This window comes from Chiloscyllium plagiosum, unplaced genomic scaffold (assembly GCF_037043375.1).
Source record: "Chiloscyllium plagiosum isolate Xiang-an unplaced genomic scaffold, Cpla_swu_hap1 HiC_scaffold_29, whole genome shotgun sequence".
Lineage (NCBI taxonomy): Eukaryota > Metazoa > Chordata > Chondrichthyes > Orectolobiformes > Hemiscylliidae > Chiloscyllium > Chiloscyllium plagiosum.
Window position 1 is genome coordinate 91,352,619 of NW_028270167.1, and position 21,249 is coordinate 91,373,867.

General features: G+C 43.8%; 1 protein-coding gene across 1 annotated transcript in view; it reads right to left on the reverse strand.

Annotated features, from left to right (window-relative positions):
- The window catches only part of LOC148142437 (procathepsin L-like), a 44,089-nt gene that overhangs the window by 3,815 nt on the left and 19,025 nt on the right, over positions 1 to 21,249 (reverse strand). Inside the window, exons 3-6 of the mRNA XM_087976578.1 lie at positions 17,136 to 17,298; positions 16,116 to 16,238; positions 11,716 to 11,895; positions 2,259 to 2,477 (exon numbers count right to left, since the gene is read on the reverse strand). Of these exons, the coding sequence (XP_087832704.1) occupies positions 2,259 to 2,477; positions 11,716 to 11,895; positions 16,116 to 16,238; positions 17,136 to 17,298 (685 nt within the window). The remainder of the gene's footprint in view (positions 1 to 2,258; positions 2,478 to 11,715; positions 11,896 to 16,115; positions 16,239 to 17,135; positions 17,299 to 21,249) is intronic.

Consider the following 21,249-nt stretch of genomic DNA (forward strand, 5'->3'; position numbering starts at 1 on the left):
TGTCACATGAAGAGAGTATTTTTTTCATTCAGTTGTTTATTTGGCCAATGAAACGCTGGATTTTGGAGAGCAGAGTGGATGGGCAGACAATGAACTTAAAGTCTGCGTGGCCTTAGATTACCACAGGAAGAAGTAAACAATGTTGACACAAACCCAAAACAAAAGCAACAGCTGTCCTGGATAATAACGCACAAGTAATCTACAATAAGTCCAGACATGAGAGTGTGGAAGAGCTGGGGTAAGGATTTGAAGAATGAACTGAAGAACAAGCTGAAACTGTGTGGCACTGAGACAAAGAGCTGGGATTTGCAAGCAAGAGGCTGATCCCAATCAAATTCAATACTCGGGGCAATTGTGACGTGTAGAAAGACAACAACAGCTTCTGGAGGAACAACATCAACTGTAAAGCAACTTACGCAAAAAAGTCTCCTGAGGAAAGATTCAAGCCAAGTTTCTCAATTACACACAATATGCCAAATGTCAACCCAGCAAGTTGCACGGTAAATGACATTCCTAAAGAGTATACACCCCTCTTAACAGAGGACCATATTTACACACAGACCTACCAACGACATGAGCACATAATTCGAAGATTTCTCATCAAACGTTTATAACTTCTTATAGCTCACACTCCAAACGTAAATTGTTCCTTTTCATGTAAAATTGCAGCTTATATTAGAGTGACTGACCAGCCCGATGGGGCATATGGGAGAAGCAGACAGACTAAAATAATTACCTTTATTCCTGACTCTTCAGATCTGTCCTTCGCTGTGTTTGTATGTTAACTGTTATAGTGGATGGTGCACGTACCCGTCTGAAGGACAGAACATGCTCAATGTTCCGTTGATTCAGCTGAACGTCACATCCACATGCTAACTCACAGTATCAGAGAATCCCCAGAGTGTAGAAACTGCCCATTCGGCCCTACCTTATCCCTGTAATTCTGCGTCTCCCATGGCTTGCACACCTAACCTATAATTCCCTGCGCACTATGGTTAGCTTAACATAGACAATCCCCTAACCACCACATCTTTGAACTCTGGGAATAGTGAACATTAATTCACAGAAATGGAAGTACTCTTAACTCCTCAGACCGATTGTCTGAGGGTACGAGGTGTTGTGTCAAGATGTAGGAGAGCATTCCAAGATAAGATTGAGATGACTGGGAGTGCTGAAAGATTATATAGTCCTTGCTAAGTGCTCCATCATGGACATGCTGGTTAGGCATGTGTCCCGTTCTCTCTCACCGTCGGAATGAATGTCGCCCAATCTTTGGCAGCATCTTGACTCCGCTAATGCCTTGGTCACAAAGAGGTCTTGATGGACCTCAGCAAAGTAGATGCCACTGATGCTGCTGGGCATGACATTGGTCCAAACTCGATTCTGTTGTTACCACGAGGCTGCTTTAGATATCGCTTACTGATGCAGTCACTGCAGTTGATGTCGGATCTTGTACTGGGCCTAAGCTCCATTGCTGTCTCCATGAATCTGTGATGGCGACGTGCACTGACAGGAACCCAAACTCATCTTCTCCCAATCTCCATGAATCTGTGCTTGATACAGATCATGACAGGAACCCGAAAAAACCTTTCCCCTCTCTCCATGAATCTACGCTGGATAGCGATACTGACAGAACCCAAACCAGTCTTCACTCTGCCTCGATTAATCTATGATGGATGCAGTAATGACAGGAAACCAAACTCACCTTTTCTGCCTCCATGAATCAGAGCTGGATACATATACTGATAGGAAACAAAACTCACCTCCGCTTTGCCTCCATGAACCTCTGCTGGATACAGACACTGACAGAAAACTGACCCATTTGCACCCTACCTCCATGAATCTGTGCTGGATGCAGATGCTGCCAAAATCCCAGACTCACCTGCACAGCTAATTTTGTGAATCTATGATAGATACAGATATTGTCATGAACAAAAACAGAGCTCATCTGCTGCCTGCACGAAACTGTACTGGATATGGACACTGCCAGGGACCTAGACTCATCACCGCCTGAGCAGCCATGAATTAGCGTCAGGACAGGAGCCATCAGGAACCCAAACTCTCTCGGCTATCTCCGTTGTGAGTCCATGCTGCTCGACACACTCACAGGTTTCGCTGCTCTTCACCAAGAGGTAATTAAATTAAAAACCCAAGAAAACTTACAAGCGAACGCAGACAGGAGAGAAGAAATAAAATAAAACGAAATGAGAATGAATCCCGACTCCACCACAACCTTACTAGAAGTCTTGGGGATTTACCTTTCCTATGTAAGTGTAAGTTACAGCAGAGTTGATGCCTTGAAGTTGAATCACTAGTTCAAAGGCGATCAATGCGTTTGAACCAGAGCATTTAGGAGGTCCGTCTCTACAATCAATCAGATTCTGTTCACTGAGAGAAACCAGTTTTCCATGCCTTTTTGCCCACTGTCCTTCTATGGCACCAGTTGCACTGAAAGCCCAGGAAGAAGGACATTGACCCTAGTGTTGACAGAAATATAACCACATTAAATCATATTGATCTAAAAACGATATCGAGTTTGCATCGACATTCATATGGAACACAGTCTCACACTAATGCTCTTAGTCTAAATGTTTGTTCAAGTTTCTCAGAATTACACAGAATCTGTGAATATCGGTGTGCCTAGGTTCGGATTTGATTTGATTTATGTATTGTCACGTGTCGCGAACAACAGTGAAACCCTTTGTTTATGAGCAATATAGGCACGAGGATGAAGTATGCGAGGATGAAGAGATCAAAAAATACTTGGAAAATGATACATTGTAGAGAGTGGGCACAAGGCAAATTCAAAGTCAGCAAGATCAGTATGATTTGAACAAGAGAGTCTCATAACCGTCTAATAACAGCTGGGGAAAAGCTGTTCCTGCACCTGCTGGTGGATGTGTTCAAGCTTCAGTGTCTTCTACCTGACGGAATGCATGTAAGGAGTACATTACCAGTGGCATTTCCAGTGCGAGCAGCAGCGAAGGTAAGACCGTTTGGTTTTAAAAGTACTTCCCGGTAGCGGGCAGCGGTGTTTTTTTTTCTCTTTCACTCTCTCTTCACAGAAAGAGCGGGAGCACCAGGGGGAAGTGACGACGACCAGAGGGGCAGCCGGGAAGGAAAGCGGTGAGTATTTATACTCACCCTTCGAAGCTGTCGGTCATTTCCAGTGCGAGCAGCAGCGAAGGTAAGACCGTTTGGTTTTAAAAGTACTTACCGGTAGCGGGCAGCGGTGTTTTTTTTTTCTCTTTCACTCTCTCTTCACAGAAAGAGCGGGAGCACCAGGGGGAAGTGACGACGACCAGAGGGGCAGCCGAGACCCGGAAGCAGTTAGTGTAAGCTAACCTGGGTAGGTTTTTTCCCCCTTTAAAAGCGCGAAGGAGAGGAACCCGAGGCACTAACCGGGTAGTGCCTCCCACCCGCCCTCCTCCTCTAAGCTAATAATAACATCTGTTGTGGTAAGTAGGTAAGTGCTGAATTTTGCTTGTTGTATTCTTTAGACCCAGTTTTTTTTTAAATAAAAGTTAGCTTTAGAGGGATGGCAGTGAAGGCAGTGCAATGTTCCTCCTGCAACATGTATGAGGTGAGGGATGCCATCGACGTCCCTGCCGATTACACTTGCTGGAAGTGCACCCATCTCCAGCTCCTCCAAGACCGTGTTAGGGAACTGGAGCTGGAGTTGGATGAACTTCGGATCATTCGGGAGGCAGAGGGGGTCATAGATCAGAGTTATAGGGAAGTCGTAACTCCAAAGATGGCAGATAGATGGGTGACAGTGAGGGGGACTGGGAGGAAGCAGCCAGTGCAGGGACCCCCTGCGGCCGTTCCCCTCAAGAACAAGTATACCGTTTTGGATACTTGTGGGGGGGATGACTTACCAGGGGTAAGTAACGGGGCTCAGGTCTCTGGCACGGAGCCTGTCCCCGTTACTCAGAAGGGAAGGGTGAAGAAGAGCAGAGCAGTAGTAATTGGGGACTCGATAGTTCGGGGCACAGATAGGCGGTTTTGTGGGAACGAGGGAGACTCACGTTTGGTATGTTGCCTCCCAGGTGCAAGGGTACGTGATGTCTCTGATCGTGTTTTCCGGGTCCTGGAGGGGGAGGGGGAGCAGCCGAAGTCGTGGTCCATATTGGCACCAACGACATAGGTAGGAGGAGTGCCGAGGATGTTAGACAGGTTTTCAGGGAGCTAGGTTGGAAGCTCAGAGTTAGAACGAACAGAGTTGTTGTCTCTGGTTTGTTACCCGTGCCACGTGATAGAGATTCGAGGAATAGGGAAAGACAACACTTAAATGCGTGGCTACAGGGATGGTGCATGAGGGAGGGATTCCGGTTTTTGGATAACTGGGGTTCTTTCTGGGGACGGTGGGACCTCTATAAACAGGATGGTCTACACCTGAACCTGAGGGGCACCAGTATCCTTGGGGGGAGGTTTGCTAGTGCTCTTGGGGGGGGGGGGTTTAAACTAACTCTGCAGGGGCATGGGAACCCAGATTGTAGCTTCAGGGTGCAGGGCCTGGAGTGTAGGGAGGTTAGGAACATGGCATCAATTTCAAAGGAGGGTGCCTGTAAACAGGAAAGTGGCTTGAAGTGTGTATACTTCAATGCAAGAAGTATACGAAATAAGGTAGGTGAACTTGCAGCGTGGGTTGGTACCTGGGACTTCGATGTTGTGGCTATTACGGAGACATGGCTAAAACAGGGACAGGATTGGCTGTTGCAGGTTCCAGGATTTAAATGTTTTAGTAGGGTCAGAGGTGGGGGTAAAAGTGGGGGAGGTGTGGCATTGCTTGTCAAAGATAGTATTACAGTGGTGGAAAGGACGATGGATGAGGACTTGCCATCTGAGGTAGTTTGGGCTGAGGTTAGGAATAGGAAAGGTGAGGTCACCCTGTTAGGAGTCTTTTACAGGCCTCCTAATAGTCCTAGAATCATCGAAGAAAGGATAGGGAAGGTGATTCAGGAGATGAGTGACAGTAATAGGGTGGTTATTATGGGGGACTTTAACTTCCCTGATATTGATTGGGAAAGCTATAGCTCAAGTTCGTTAGATGGGTCAGTGTTTGTTCAATGTGTGTAGGAGAGTTTCCTGACACAATATGTAGACAGGCCAACAAGAGGTGAGGCCATACTGGTTTTGGTTCTGGGTAACGAACCAGGCCAGGTGTTAGAATTAGAGGTAGGTGAGCACTTTGGGGATAGTGACCATAATTCGGTGATTTTTACTCTCGTGATGGAGAGGGATAAGTGTGTATTACAGGGCAAGAGTTATAGCTGGGGTCAGGGAAATTATGATGCGGTGAGGCATGACTTAGGATGTGTGGCTTGGAAAAGTAGACTCCAAGGCAAGAGTGTAAATGATATGTGGAGCTTGTTCAAGGAGCAACTATTGAGTGTCCTTGATAATTATGTACCTGTCAGGCAGGGAGGATAGGGTCGTGCGAGGGAGCCGTGGTTTAATAAGGAATTGGAATCCCTTGTTAAATGGAAGAGGGCGGCCTATCTCAAGATGAGACGTGAAGGTTCAATTGAGACGATTGAGAGTTATAGGGTAGCCAGGAAGGACCTGAAGAGAGAGCTAAGAGCAGCAAGGAGGGGACATGAAAGGTCCTTAGTCGGTAGGATTAGGGAAAACCCTAAGGCTTTCTATAGGTATGTTAGGAATAAAAGAATGACTAGGGTAGGAATAGGTCCTGTCAAGGATAGTAGTGGGAAGTTGCGTGTGGAGGCGGAAGAGATTGGGGAGACACTGAATGAATACTTTTCTTCAGTATTTACTCAGGAACAGGGCATTGTCGTCGATGTGAATACTGAGTCACAAATAAGTAGAATGGATGGCTTTGAGGTATGCAGAGAAGAGGTGTTGGAAATCCTGGAAAAGGTGAAAATAGATAAGTCCCCTGGGCCTGATGGCATTTATCCTAGGATTCTCTGTGAAGCAAGGGAGGAGATTGCAGAGCCATTGGCCTTGATTTCTATGTCCTCTTTGTCGACAGGAGTAGTGCCAGAAGACTGGAGGATAGCAAATGTGGTTCCCTTGTTCAAAAAGGGGAGTAGGGATAACCTTAGTAACTATAGGCCGGTGAGTCTCACTTCTGTTGTGGGCAAAGTCTTAGAGAGAATTGTAAGGGATAGGATTTATGCACATCTGGATAGGAATAATGTGATCAAGGATAGTCAGCATGTTTTTGTGAAGGGCAGGTCGTGCCTCACAAACCTTATTGAATTCTTTGAAAAGGTGACGAAGGAGGTTGATGAGGGGAAAGCGGTAGATGTGGTAGATATGGATTTTAGTAAGGCGTTTGATAAGGTTCCCCATGGTCGGCCAATGCAGAAAATACGGAGATATGGCATTGAGGTTGAGTTGGAGGTTTGGATTAGGAGTTGGCTGGCTGGAAGAAGACAGAGGGTAGTAGTTGATGGCAAAGTTTCTTCATGGAGAGCCGTCACTATCGGTGTTCCGCAAGGATCTGTTTTGGGACCATTGCTGTTTGTCATTTTTATAAATGACCTGGAAGAGGGGTTAGAAGGTTGGGTGAGCAAGTTTGCGGATGATACGAAAGTTGGAGGAGTTGTTGACAGTGAGGAAGGATGTGGCAGGTTACAGCAGGATATAGAGAAGCTGCAGAGCTGGGCAGAAAGGTGGCAAATGGAATTCAATGTAGCTAAGTGTGAGGTGATTCACTTTGGGAAGAATAACAAAAAGATGGGGTACTGGGCTAATGGTCGGATACTTGGCAGTGTGGATGAGCAGAGGGATCTTGGTGTCCATGTACACAGATCTCTGAAAGTTGCCACCCAGGTAAATAGTGCGGTGAGGAAGGCATTTGGTGTACTGGCTTTTATTGGTAGAGGAATTGAGTTCCGGAGTCCTGAGGTCATGATGCAGTTGTATAAGACTCTGGTGCGGCCGCATCTGGAATATTGTGTGCAGTTTTGGTCGCCATACTATAGGAAGGATGTGGAGGCACTGGAACGGGTGCAGAGGAGGTTTACCAGGATGTTGCCTGGTATGGAAGGAAGATCGTATGAGGAAAGACTGAGACACTTGGGGCTGTTTTCATTAGATAAAAGAAGGTTTAGGGGTGACTTGATTGAGGTGTACAAGTTTATTAGGGGGTTAGATAGGGTTGACAGTGTGAACCTTTTCCCGCGTATGGAGTCGGGTATTACAAGGGGGCATAGCTTTAAATTAAGCGGGGGTAGATATAGGACTGAAGTTAGGGGTAGGTTCTTCACTCAGCGAGTCGTAAGTTCATGGAATGCCCTGCCAGTAGCAGTGGTGGACTCTCCCTCTTTATGGGCATTTAAGCGGGCAGTGGATAGGTATATGGAGGATAGTGGGTTAGTATAGGTCAGGTGGGCTTGGATCGGCGCAACATCGAGGGCCAAAGGGCCTGTACTGCGCTGTATTCTTCTATGTTCTATGTTCTATTACCGGCGTGAGTTAGGTCCTTGGTGATGTTGCCTGCCATTTCGTGGCAGCGAGATGTGTAAGTGGAGTTCATTGATAGAGTATTCGATTCCATAATGGCCTGGGCTGCGCACACAACCTTTAGTAGTTTGTTATGATCCTGAGCTTCGCAGTTGCCATACATGGCCTTCTGGACCCAGACAGTATGCGCTCAAAGGTGCAACTGTCGAAGTTAGTGAGGGTCCTTATGCACATGCCAAAATTCCTGAGCTCTCGGAGGAAGAAGGGGCGTTGTTGTATATTTTCCAATGGCACAAACACATGGTATTTCCCGGAAAGATTGTCCATTATGGTCAGTCTTGGAAATTTGATATTTTCCATTCTCTCAACCTCATTCCCATTGATGTAGATTGAAGCGTGTTGTTCTCCTTTCCTTCTGAAGTCAATTATGTGTTATTTAATTTTACCAAAATTGAGAGAGAGAGAGACGCTATTCTCATTGCACCACGTCAATGATCTCTCTGTCTCCCTTTTGTCTTTTCATTCATCGTTGTCAAATTTCCCTCCTGTTACAGTGCTGTCGTCAGTGAATGTATGGATGGTGTTCGTTCGGGATTCGTAGATGTAAAGGGAGTACAGTAACTGGTTGAGCACTCATTATTTGGGCACGCAAGTGGTGAAGGTTATTCGGGAGAAGGTGCAGTTGCCTATCTTCAATGACTGGTATCTGTGGGTCAGACAGCTGCGGATCCAGTTGAAGAGGATAAAATCATGACCAATGTCACAGGGTTTTGAGTTCAATGTAGAGAGGATAAGAGTGTTGAAGGCAGAGGGTTAGTCAATGAGCAGGAGTCTGACAAAAGTGTCCTTGTCCAGATGTTCAAGGGGTGCAGGGCGAGAGATATTTCATCCACTATGGACCTGTTACTTTAAAAGGCAAATGTTAAGTGATATAGGCAGGCTGGGAGAATGGAGTTGATGTGGACCCTCACCAGCTTCTCGAAGCACTTCATGATTATTGTGCTCAGGCCACTGGTCGGTCGTCATTAAGGAAAAATGCATGAGTTTTGTTTCCTCACTTACGAAGATGATGGTGGTCTTCTTGAAGCAGGTTGGGACTTCAGCTTGTAGAAGAGAGAGTTTGAAGATGTCGGAGAATTTTCCGCTAGCTGGTCCACACTGGAGCTGAGTGCCTGGCGGGGATAGTGTTTAGACCAAGCAGCGTCCTTAGGGTTATTCCCATGAGGACTAATCTGATTTCTACAGCAGTGACTAACAACTTGAAGCATTGACATGTAAGAGGATTATTTGATGATGTAAAGTCTCCTTACTCGCAAAACTTGTCTCATTATTCAATTTCCCCTCTTGAGAAATTCACAAAATGCATTGGCTATCTAGGGAACGTGGCATGGCTCTCAGAGAGGAACAGGATGAACGCTGTTTCCGATTGGTTACAAACGACCATGGTGTTCCATTAGACCAAATAGCATCTCAGGGCAAGATGCACAGGCTCCTGTTGTATGGGCCTTGCCCATGAACTTTGGCATCTGACATTTGCTGGTCCCCAGTCCAGGGATCGACCATAGTCTGGTGCGGGGGCGGGGTGGGGGGGAGGTGTGAGGTGGGGAGTTTTATTTGCGTCTGCAATCCAGAGACTTGGTTTCAACAGTCCTTTGGCTACAAAGTGACCAGTTCGGGGATTGGGAACTTTTGTCACAGGAAGAAGAGTTTGCAATTCTTCACCTCTGAGGGCTGTGCGTTGAGAGGTCTGGGAGATTACAGTTGTGAGCGAGGATGGGTGATAACACTATATGCAATGGTGAATAAAATGAATCTTGGATGGGAAGGGATTGCATAAAGTTGTTGGATGAGGTGTGACGGTGTTAGCAGCACACCCTTCCCTCTGCAAACTTTGTTCCTCTTCCTTCCACATGCGACACCAGGCTGTCAGTACACACATTGATCCTATGTGACCATGTCGTTCGGAATCATGGTGCTGCAGTTATATTAAACCTTCTCTCCACCGAGAGAGAAACAGCCAAGTGGAAGGTCAAGCTGATACCACTTATCGAAAAGGATCAAATAACGTACGAGGTTTGTCACGCTTGCCACTAAACCCCCCTTTCCTTCATTGTCTCAGATTTAATGAATACCGGTTACTGGGTTAGGCAGGAAGGATCGGACTCATTGTTGCTGCCTGTTAGCCCTGCAGTGGTTTGTTCAGTCAGCCTCGCAGCATTTCTGTCTGGCGGGGGTGAGGGAGCTCTGACAATGCTGAGCAGAACTGGGCAGCAGTTTGCAGGTGGATGCTCAGCCACTTCTATGATATCTTGAGTCTGGGTCTTCGGAGAGACCTGTGTGTGCTTCCTCCTCCAGCAGGGCACTGCCCCTATTACTTGTGATTAGAAGGTGGCACCTGGACTACAGGCCTGTGGAGCAGTGGGCGTTGCGGTTCAGCTTTGTGGCCATGGCCAGCAGACGCTGAGGGTGCTGGGTCTGCTTCTCCATGGAGGTTAGAAGATTCATTGATTGGGATATCTGGGTCCCCACAGTATATCTGCATCCCTGTCGTCTTTCAAGTGTACATCCCTGTCTGCTGCATCTGCTGTTCCCTGGTACATGTGGATGTTTGCCGACAACACGGTCTCTTCTGCCCATACCGGGTCGCTGGCAGCCCTCCGAGTGCTGTGGGAAATGACACAGTGAGGGGCTTACCAAACTGTGCTCCCACACCCTCAATAGCTCACATTCCCAGGGAGCTGGTGGTGTGTGCTGGACGCAGTCTTACTGATATTTCCTCTGAGGCCGCAACACTTTCATGCTCAGAGAACGAGGAGGTGTCTTCTTTCCCTGCGGAGCGAGAGTAGATGCTGACGGAACCGACAGAACACGAGAGACAGAAGTTTGTGGGACCAATGCAAAGACACGCTGAAGAATTAATGAGACTGACAGAGTGCTAACAAAGGAGTGATGAGTGGTATTTACTAGCTTAGTGGAATGAGAGTGTATCATGTTTTCTTGTGAGAAACAGGAATCCCTCCTCACAGGTTGAGGAATCTGGTGTCAGACACCTCTCCACCAATCCAAGAGCTTTCTGTCCTCCAGTGTTCTTTCATCTCCTGGAATGACAGAAAGGGAAGGATTGAGTGAGAGATTTAAGTTTTGCATGGCTGTTAGTGTTGGTACATGCGGGAGGTATTCCGAGGTAGTGAAGTGGCAAAGCCGATGCGATGTTGGTTTTGAAGATGAGGAAGACGTCAGTGAAAGAATGATTCTGGGTAGGAGGGGGTTCTGGGGCTGGGATAGAGTTAGTCGGAGGGAGAAGTTGGGTGGTCACAGAGATTCTGACACATAGCATTCTTATGGCAATGTTGGTTGTTTCTCTGTACCATTCTCTGGCATGTTCGAAAGCATTCCTATCTGAGCAGGACAAGGTTACCATGCTCGTGCTCATGTGGGTTCACAGCATGATGGCTCAGCTCCCAGGATATCGGGCACTAATCATGAATGTATTGAATTGTTCCAGGAAGAATGTGTGGGAATATTAGACTCGGAGCGGATATGCGGGATGTTATAGCTGCATTGACGTAGCTAATGAGATGGTTATGATAACGATAGTGAGAAATCTCACTGAGCCTCGTGGTGTTATCCCACCCAAACATTCAATGCAACTGACACTTAGTGAATTACAGTATAATCCGATCTTTTACAACTCCCATTTGTACACAATAATTCATATACTTACCAGCAGGCTCTGCTCTCCTGTCGATCAGCCTTGTCCAGTTGGAAAGAATGATTGAGAGAGGTACAAGGCCCAACAGAAGTGAACTGTAAATGTGGTTTTAAAAGTTGGGGTGTCGAGCATCTGATCGAATATTCTTTGAATAAGACTGGACATGGTATCAGAAGGAAGCTTGGCACTGCAGCTTGCAACATTACCATTGTTACGTTGTGCCAATTTACATCTGAACTTATATTTATTACATCAGAATTGTACTGATAGACTTCAATTTTACAATTTAATCTAACCATTGAATTTGATTTTGAAGTAAAAATTCTCTAGCTATTCTGAGTAAAAGCACGAACATTACAATTGATACATATGCCATGCTCCCTTGCCTGACCATAACCAATACCAGGAAACAAATGCAACAAGAAAGCAGGAGAAGCAATTTAGATTAAAAATGATCTACTGAAACGTAGCCTTTCCTAACAATTCCTACAAGCTGATCATAACGTCCAATCCTGTTGAGAAGTTCATGTCTGCACTTAATAAACTTGAGAGCTTTTTCTGATTTTTACCTGGTTTTTCACTGGAGTAACTAATCCTTCTCTACGCCAGTCAACAGTTGCATTTCTCAATTCAATGTGATTTTCTTCAGATTCACTACTTTCATCTCTTTCAGCAGTTTCAATTTCAGTCATGTTAACAGTTTCGATTCGGAGAAGTCCATTCATGAAGTTATTGAACTCTTCATTGGTCTGAAAATTCAAATACATTAGTGAAATGATTGACTTTTAGTGGTGATTATGTAGGAGAAGTGTCAAAAACGTAAGAGAGCTACATTCTACATATTCACTGACTTTAGCATGAAGTGCGGGGAAAGCAATGAGGGCACTCGCTCCTCGTGTTTAATCTTTGACTGATTAAATGAGCAACAGGCAAATAAGTGGCCATCCATTTCGTCCCAATCCAATATAAAGCTGTGTGAGAAACCTCGAGCAGCTCAAATATCTCTGCTCCATCGTTCAATTACAAAATGGCAGGAGCTTTATACATGTGTTTCATTTTGCAAGAATCAGTTCGATAGTCGTCTCTGATCATTTTGTGGCCGGCACGGTGGCACAGTGGTTAGCTTTGCTGCCTCAGAGCGCCAGAGACCCGTGTTCAGTTCCCGCCTCTGGCGACTGACTGTGTGGAGTTTGCACGTTCTCCCCGTGTCTGCGTGGGTTTCCTCCGGGTGCTCCGGTTTCCTCCCACAGTCCAAAGATGTGCAGGTCAGGTGAATTGGCCATGCTAAATAATCCGTAGTGTTAGGTAAGGGGTATATGTAGGGGTATGGGTGGGTTGCGCTTACAGCGGGTCGGTGTGGACTTGTTGGGCCGAAGGGCCTGTTTCCACACTGTAATCTAAACTAAATCTAATCTAAAAACCTGACAGTTCAATTTCACCATGGAAGGATAGGTTACGTCACCTCTGATTGGTGGGGTTTCTTGGTGTTTGAGATGAACCTTCCCAATCAGTAGGATTTCAAATTCCATCACCGGCTGACCTGATTTCCGGATAACACGTTGGTCTTGAGTTAGCCTCATGGCCCTTGAACCATTAGATTTAGATGCGAAACTCAGATTGTTCATTTTCATGAAGATACTGGATTGGAATGGTTAGAAAAGGACCAGATTTGATGCTATCCATCATCACATGACTTATCATCCGGAACTGTGGATATCTGCATATCAAACTGAGATTGCAGACTGGTATTGAATCATCTGATGTCTCTTTTTGATGGGTAGGGAGGGGTACATGTCGGTTTGAAAGGGGATTGAATATGTCCCAGCCTCTGAGAAATAAGCTGGGCCCGAGGTACATGAAAACGTCCGAGTTGCAGCTGCCTTTTTGCAGACTATATGGAGCACGCCTTGTTCCAGTCCTACTCTGACCCCTGTCAAAGTTCTGTCTCTGATCCATTGATTGTTGCTTCCTACTCTCACCCAGAATTAGAAATACTCATCAATTTTACTTCGAATTTCCACCCTTGCCCCAACTTCACCTGAAATCTCTGAAAATCTTCCTTTCCTTTCTTGATGTTAATGTTTCCATTTAAGGGCTAGACCATCTACTGTCTCCCACAGTTACGTTGAACTACGTCTCCTCACACTCTGCTATCTGCAAAGATTCCATTCCATTTTCCAGGCTCTCCACCTGTACTGCATGTTCATTGGTGTCACCACCCACTGGGGTGTTTATCCTTACCTAAGGACTCCTCTCAATGCCGTTGACAGGCTGTCTTACTCAGTTTGCGCAATTGTTTCCTCACCCATAAGAACACAGGAAATAGCAACATGAGTAGACTAGTGGCCCCTCCACCTTGCTCCATCATTCCATTATGATTGACCCAAAATTGCCGATGTTCCCGTTCCTTCATTTTCATTGTAACACTTGATTCCCCTACCGCTTAAGAATCTCTCTCAGATTAGGCATACAGAGAGGCCTCGTGTCATAGAGATGTACAGTATGGAAACAGACCCTTCGGTCCAACCTGTCCATGCTGACAAGATATCCGAACCCAATCAAGTCACACCTGCCAGCACCCACACCGTATCACTCCAAACCCTTCCTATTCATATACACATTGCAAATGCCCTTCAAATGTTGCAATTGTGCCAGCCTCCACCACATGGTCTGGAAGCTTGATCCATCCACGTACCACCCACTGTGTGAAAAAGTTGCCCCTTATGTCTCTTTTATATCATTTCCCTATCGCCCTCAACCTATGCCCTCTAGTTCTGGATTCCCGATCCCAGGGAAAAGAACTACTTTGTCTAATTATCCTATGCATGCACCTCATAAGTTTGCACTCCTTACCCTCTTACGCTGCAGAGAACACAACTTCAACTTGTTCAGCCTCTCCCTATCGCTCAAATCATCCAGTTCAGCCAAAATACTTGTAAATCTTTTCTGAACCCTTTCAAGTTTCACAACATCTTTCCGAGTGGATTGAGATCAGACTTGCACGCAATATACCAACAGTGGCCTAACCAATGTCCTCACAACAGCAACATGACATCCCCTCACCTGTATTCAATAACATTACAAATATAGGGGAGCATAACAAACGCTTTCTTCACTATCCTATCTTCCTGCAAAGACATTCAGGCCTCAGAGAGAAGGAATTCCTCCACATCTCGATTTCAAAACGCTGTTGTTGTGATTCGATGATGACAATTCCGAGCCTCTCTCATTCGCGTCAACATCATCTGTGCACTCACCCTGTCAAACCCAGTGACATATAAATTTTCAAGTGATCACCTGTCATTCTTATAAACCCCATTCAGTAAAGTCCCGACCTGATTAGTCTTTACTCGCTAGACAATCTTTGGTGCAGTTGTTCCCCACCATCCCAGAAGAAAAACAGGATTATTTCTGTCTTCACTTTCCACCATCCCATTCTCTGTTTTTTTTTTAGCGAACAAATCCTCTACCAATGCCAATATGTTACGCACTAAACCATAAGCTGTTATTTTGTTTAGCAACAGCTGATGTGGCACTGCATGACATGTCTTTTAAAATTGAAGTGCACACAATACATCGGCTTTCCTGTGGTTAAAAAAAAAGTTTTGTCTCTTTGGTTACTTATTAACATTCGTATGCACATAGCTCCAGCAAGTTATTAAAGAGGCAAAACAAATATTTGTCTTTAATGCAGAGAAAAGACTGTATCAAAGTGAGGAAGTCTTGTTGCGACTGGACAAACACAGAAGGAACTGTGATGAGCATTGATTTCACTCGTTACGGAGGAATATTTGGAAGGAAATTTAAAGCAGGTTAATTAAAACTATTCCTACGAAGAAGACGGTTATCACAAGAGAAACATTTTGACAGACTGGGCCCACTCCACAATCAAGTTGAGGAGAATGAGTGCTGATCATACTGAAACAAATAAGATTCGAGGGAGATTGACAGGGCTCATGGTGAGAGGATGATTTTCTTGATGGGAAAGGTGAGTATAGAACCAAGGCCTGACGTCGTCATTGTCGCTATTATTTACTTATCTATGCGACTTAACTCTGTGATCTGCCTGTATTGTTCGCAAGACAAAGCTTTTCACTGTGCCTCAGTATACGTCACATTAATTTCAATTCGATTCAATTCAATTCAATTCAGATCAGTTCAGTTCAGTTCAGTTCAGTTCAGTTCAGTTCAGTTCAGTTCAGTTCAGTTCAATTCAATTCAATTCCATTAATTTATTTTCAATTCATGGAATGCTAGTGTATTTTTTGAGATAACAAGAATAAGGGAAATGACCAACTGTCCTGAGGAGCAATAATACAGAGAGCAGGATCATGTACTTCAATTTGTTTGGAATGCAGGTTAGTTTAATGGCTGTGGGATAAAGTTTAGTCAACGATAGGGAGGGCGGAGCCAGAGATACAGCAGACTCAAGAAGAATATTGCTGCTGAAAGGAGCAGCTTCCACAGTACAGAATGCAACTCCGGCTTCCAGACGTCATAATGGACAGCATCTGTGAAGACTCAACAACATAGAGGTGTATCCATAGTGTGACTGCTGTCCATGGAGGGAGCTCAAGCCAGCCAGTGTTGTTTAATGCAATTTAGTTGTACAGAATCTGATCGTGCAAGTGAGCAGAAATTATCGAATCAGGGTATTGTTCGTCATTTGAGTTCTCTTCCGCAGAGAGAAATGGAGACTTGAGTCATTGAATATATACAAATTTGAGAGAGATGTTGTTGATTTCCAGAGGAGTTACGGGTTATGTAAATCTGGAATGAGAAGGAAGGAATCAATAATTTGGAGTAAAGTGAGATCAGTCATTGAGTGTACTGAATGAGTGAGTCAGCTTGGAGGACCAAATGTCCAAGTGCTGCTCCTGTAGCTGAATATAACTTCACAATTATATAGCTTCACAATTTCACAATGACCAGCATCAAATAGATCCCAGACCATACATCCTGTACACACCAGAGCTGCAAATTTGTTCATTCCCACTTTAGATGCGCGTTTTCCCAATGAGTGTTCGATGTTGTGTTGTTCGATGTATCTTACATTGTCCTCCCATATCATTCTCCTGTAGCTCTCCTCATCCTGAATAAAGAGATTAATATAGTCAGCCTGCAGCATCTTTCATTTATAAAATTATACAGAAGCATTAAAAATCCGCTTGTGAAACCTGAAATAACATTTTGCTGTTAAGGTCCATCCTCCCACCCAGATCTGAAAGTTATTAATCAGGTTCCCCTCACCCAACTCAAAATAACGCACCCGTAGCAAAACCTGTCGAGCTGCCAGTCTGAGAGATTCATGCTGAAAGTGAATTAAGAATAAAATAGCGGAACAAGAGGATGGTTTAATCGAACGTCATGAATGACGTTGACAATGGATACGTTCTCCCTACTACCACCTGTACCTGTCTAGAGTAAGATTAAGCCTGTGGCAGGCAGGGAATTCAATAAGCCACGTCCTTGCGAAAAATCAGAGGCCATTATATGGGCAATTACTGTGCATCTATATACCTTCTTAACCTGTTGTGTGAGATTCCTGCCTTAAGCTGCCAGCATAGTAAAGTCGGTGTCAGCAAAGAGACGCTTCATTGAATGGGCCGCTTGGGATGATCAGACGGCTTCCCCATCCCTCTGTCTCCAAGTTGCCAACTTACAATTGCCTCTTCAACACCAAGAATGGATCTTAATCTTCTAGAGGCAGGTTTGTAGTCTTTGTAGTAAATCCATCAGGACTACAGCGGGATCCTAGTAAATTAAGATGCACCAAGTCGCTACTGATTCACTTTGTGTTTGATCAGTTCTCTAATGAAGTTAGAAACTTGGAGAATACCCATTGAATTTCAAGATTAATGTTTTCTCAATGTCACTTCACTCAACAGGTACCTGTCATTGACTGCAACTACATATTCTCAATCTCTGCCAATTATGTGCATATCATTCCTATTCTGAGTGAGCTTAACATTACAGACTCTCCTTTTACCTTGGTGTACTGGTTCCCATGTTGTGATTTCCAATTTTTCCAGTCTTCAACCAATTTCGAATCAAATGTGCCTGTTGAGGCTGCAGCCAGAATAGATACCGCCACACTGCCCAGAAAGAGCCAGATTTTCATGATTGACAACCTAATAGGCAAAACAAGTGGGCTTTAGACAGGGAGTGGGTAATTTTCAAGTTAGCTGTTTCCTTATTCTGAGAAGGAACAATATAAATTGTACTAATAATACAAACAATAAAATTCCAACAATTTATCCAATGCTGAAAGTTTAATGTAATTCACCTACATGAGGCATCGTCAGTGGATTGGAACCTTCCAGCACGAGATTGATCAAATTAATGACGTTTCAAATTTAAAACCAATTATTGGAATGAACACGGTAAAATGAAATCATACTTTTCCATAAATTGCCTTCTTGTGATGAAAGTTATTTGACTCATGATCCACAGGTTTAATCAGTCAACAGCTCATGTCGTAATGATTACATTGCATTCAACCTTACATTGAGCAATGAGTCCTTAGAAGGTATGACTGTAGGATTAGCAACAGGAAATAAAGAACAGGTGGACATATTATATCGTTATCTTCTGTCACTTTAGAAAATTCAAAAAAAAAAATCTGCAGACGACATGTAAATCGCGAGTTGAAAGGGAAGGAAGAAATTGAACCAATGCAATCAAAATGAAAAGATACAGGGAAAAAATCAAACTGAAAAAACTCGTATGTCCTCAGTAAAAAGATAGAATTAATGATAGAATTCCGAAATTGAATGTGTGCAGCATTTTTAAAATGTTGATGTAAAAAGTCACAGAACAATGGGTATGATATGAAAGTTGTTTCAGAGGAGTGGTTCCAAAATGGTCTCGGAAGGGACCATTCAACTGAGTATTCAAGAATCCTTCATGTTTAAGAAGTAAACGAACAAGGCAGAGGGAATTTGGCCAGCTAGTTTGATAAGCTTCAATGTGAAAAGGGAAAGTTGAAACGAGAGGCAAGCATTTGTGTTGTTTTTTTTACACAGAGGCTGGCATGTGCCTTGGAAATGCTGCCAGTTGAGGTGATAGAAGTAGATGCAATGTCGAAATTAAGAGAAATTTAGACAGACACATGAACAGGCAGGATATGGAGGGTCACGGAACATGTGAAATCAGATGAGATTAAATTAGAAAAGCATCATGGTAGGCGCAACCATGGTGGCCTGTAGGGCTAGTTTTTTTGCTGCACAGTCTCATGTTTAAAACCATCGGATATCAGTGAAATAGTTAGAAATGGTTTTCTGGATGACTATGTATGTTGATGAGAAAGGAAAATAAGTCTCTGCTGGGTCTTATTCCTGTATTTTTTAAGAGCGTAGATGGAGAGCACAACCCAAGGAATAGTGGGATTTTGTCAGAAAGGTATCGAATAAGTCACTACAATTTCAAATTTCACGTTGATTGGATGAATCAAATTGACAAATACAGCCTTGTGGTTGAATTCATGGGGTGTAATTATAAGATTCTTTCGAAGAATACGTGATGGAATCAATTGGAGAACAAGCTATTTTCGTCCTGGAATGTATGAAACGAGACAGGATCATCAATAATAATCCAGTAAATGATTCGTTCAACAAAAGTGGTCACAGCTTTCCGGAATTTCATATGCAATGTAAAATAGAAAATCTTGGATATCAAGCTAGTGCCTGAAACTGAAAGAATATCAAGCACAAGAAGATGATGACAGCGTTTACATCAGTGGGAGATGGAAAGAAATGTGAGGTCAGAGATTGGATAAACAGTGGGATACAGTTAAGGTAATATTTAGGTATTCTTATCAAGGAACTATTCAATGGTGTAGATTGTAAGAGAAGAATGTACCATTTATGGCTAAATATCAAATTCACGTCTAGTCTAAAGAAATTGATCATCATTTGTGCAAACATCGATTAAGAGATTTAAAAAAATAGAAACTGACAAATGACAAATATTGATGAAGAGAACAAGAATATGAATGTTAATGACAAACAAAAAAACGAAAGTGAAAGCAAGGATTTTAATACTTATTTAAAGGAAGAAACTAGCTGAAATATTGATTATTTCGATGGTGAGATTTGCCCATGAATAATGGAAAAGACGAATGTAGCAGGGAGTTTGAACAAATATCCAGTTTCATGTTAAAAACAACAAAACAAAAAGATTCAGAATCAAGAAGTAAATGGAGGGAATTACCTTGATCACTGAAGGAACAATTACTCAGAAAGCAAATGAGATTAAAGTCTGACATTCACTTGGATCTGACTGATTAGATCTGAACGTTTTAAATATAGTTCCTGCAGTGATAATGGGTACAATAGTGGCAATATCATTGCGGTTCAGGAATAGTTTTCGTTGATGGAAATCTGCAAATAGGGCAATTCACAAAAAGGAGAAGAATAGAAATTTGGAAGATTTATGCAAGTTAGGAAATATGATGCCTAAAATAGAACGAAGAGTAACGACTGTTATCGCACAACAACAGGCCTATCGGCCCTACAAGCCTGTCTTGACACATATTGCCCGTCACCAATGAATTGTCTTCACTTAGAGGAACCATGACCCTCAACCTCCGATCCTATTCTTGTTTTCGACCAGGTACGTCTTGAATACTGCCATTGTGTCTGCTTCCACCAACTCTTTCAGAAAACGCTCTCGGCACTCATCACTTTGTGTGAAATGTTTGCCTCTTTTAAAATGCACGCCCACTACGCATGTTTCCCTTAGTACTGACCCCTCCAGCCTGGTAAAAAGGTCTCCTACTTACTATTCGATCCATGCCATTCTTGTCCTATTATCTGACAGGTCACCCCAAAAAGCAAACCCAGTCTCCGTGATAATGAACATAACACATAGAAAATTACAGCACAGCACGGACCCTTCGGCCCTCGTTGCACTGACCTCCAGAACAAAAGTAAAGCACATCTCCATTACACAATAACAAATTCATCCGTACGTTTTCCAAATGACCATTTAAATGCCCTTAACCCTGGCGGGTCAGCTGCTGTTTCAAGTAGTGCGTTCCACAGCCTTTCTACTCTCTCAGGAAAAAAAAACTACCTCTCACATTCGTCCTATGTCTATAGCTCCACAATTTAAAGATGTCCCGTCGTGCTAGCCATTTGAGGAATAAAGGCTGTCAGTCTCCACCCTGTCTACCTCTCTGATTATCTCTTATGTCTCAATTAAGTCACCTCTCAACCTTCTTCTCTCTGACCAAAACAGAATCAAGTGCCTCAAATTTTCCTAATAATACCTTCCATCCATAATGCAATCTAATCTAATCTAAAAATCAGGCAACATTCACGTAAATCATGACTGAACCCTCTCCAAAGCAGAAACATTTTTCCTCCAATTCGGTGAGCAGAACTGTACGCAATATTCGAAATGTGGCCACACCACAGTTTTGTACAGCTGCTATGTTACCTCGTGGCTCCGAAACTCAATCCATCTGCCAATAAAACATAACACAGCCGTATGCCTCACAAAGAAATTTCTTAACCTGGATAGCTATTTTCACGGATCTCTGTACATGGACACCGAGATCTCTCTGCTCATCTACACTAGCAAGAATCTTACCATTCGCCGAGTAACCTTTATTCCTGTTGCCCCCTCCAAAGTGCGCGTTACTTTTGCGCGTTAACCTACACTTGGCACCGCAGCCCAGCTCTGCAGATTATCTTTCTCCCTCTGTACCTTGTAACATGCATGAGCACTATCCACAACTCCACCGAACATAATTTCAACCGCAAATTTACTATCATATGCTTGTCCGCCCTCATCCATATTATGTATAAAAATAACAAACAGCAGTGGCCCTAAAACAGAGCCTTGCATTACACCATTACTACATGAATCCCAGTATACACATTTCCCGTCAACCGCCTCCCTCTGTCTTCTTTTAGCGAGCCAATCTCTGATCTAAACCACGAAATCATTCTGAATCCCATGCCTTCTTACTTTGTGGAATAACCTACCATGGGGAACCTTATCAAAAGCCTTACTGAAATCCATGTACACCGTATAATTTCTTTTACCTCATCCAACTCGTTGGTCACCATCTTATAGAACTCAATAATGATTGTGCG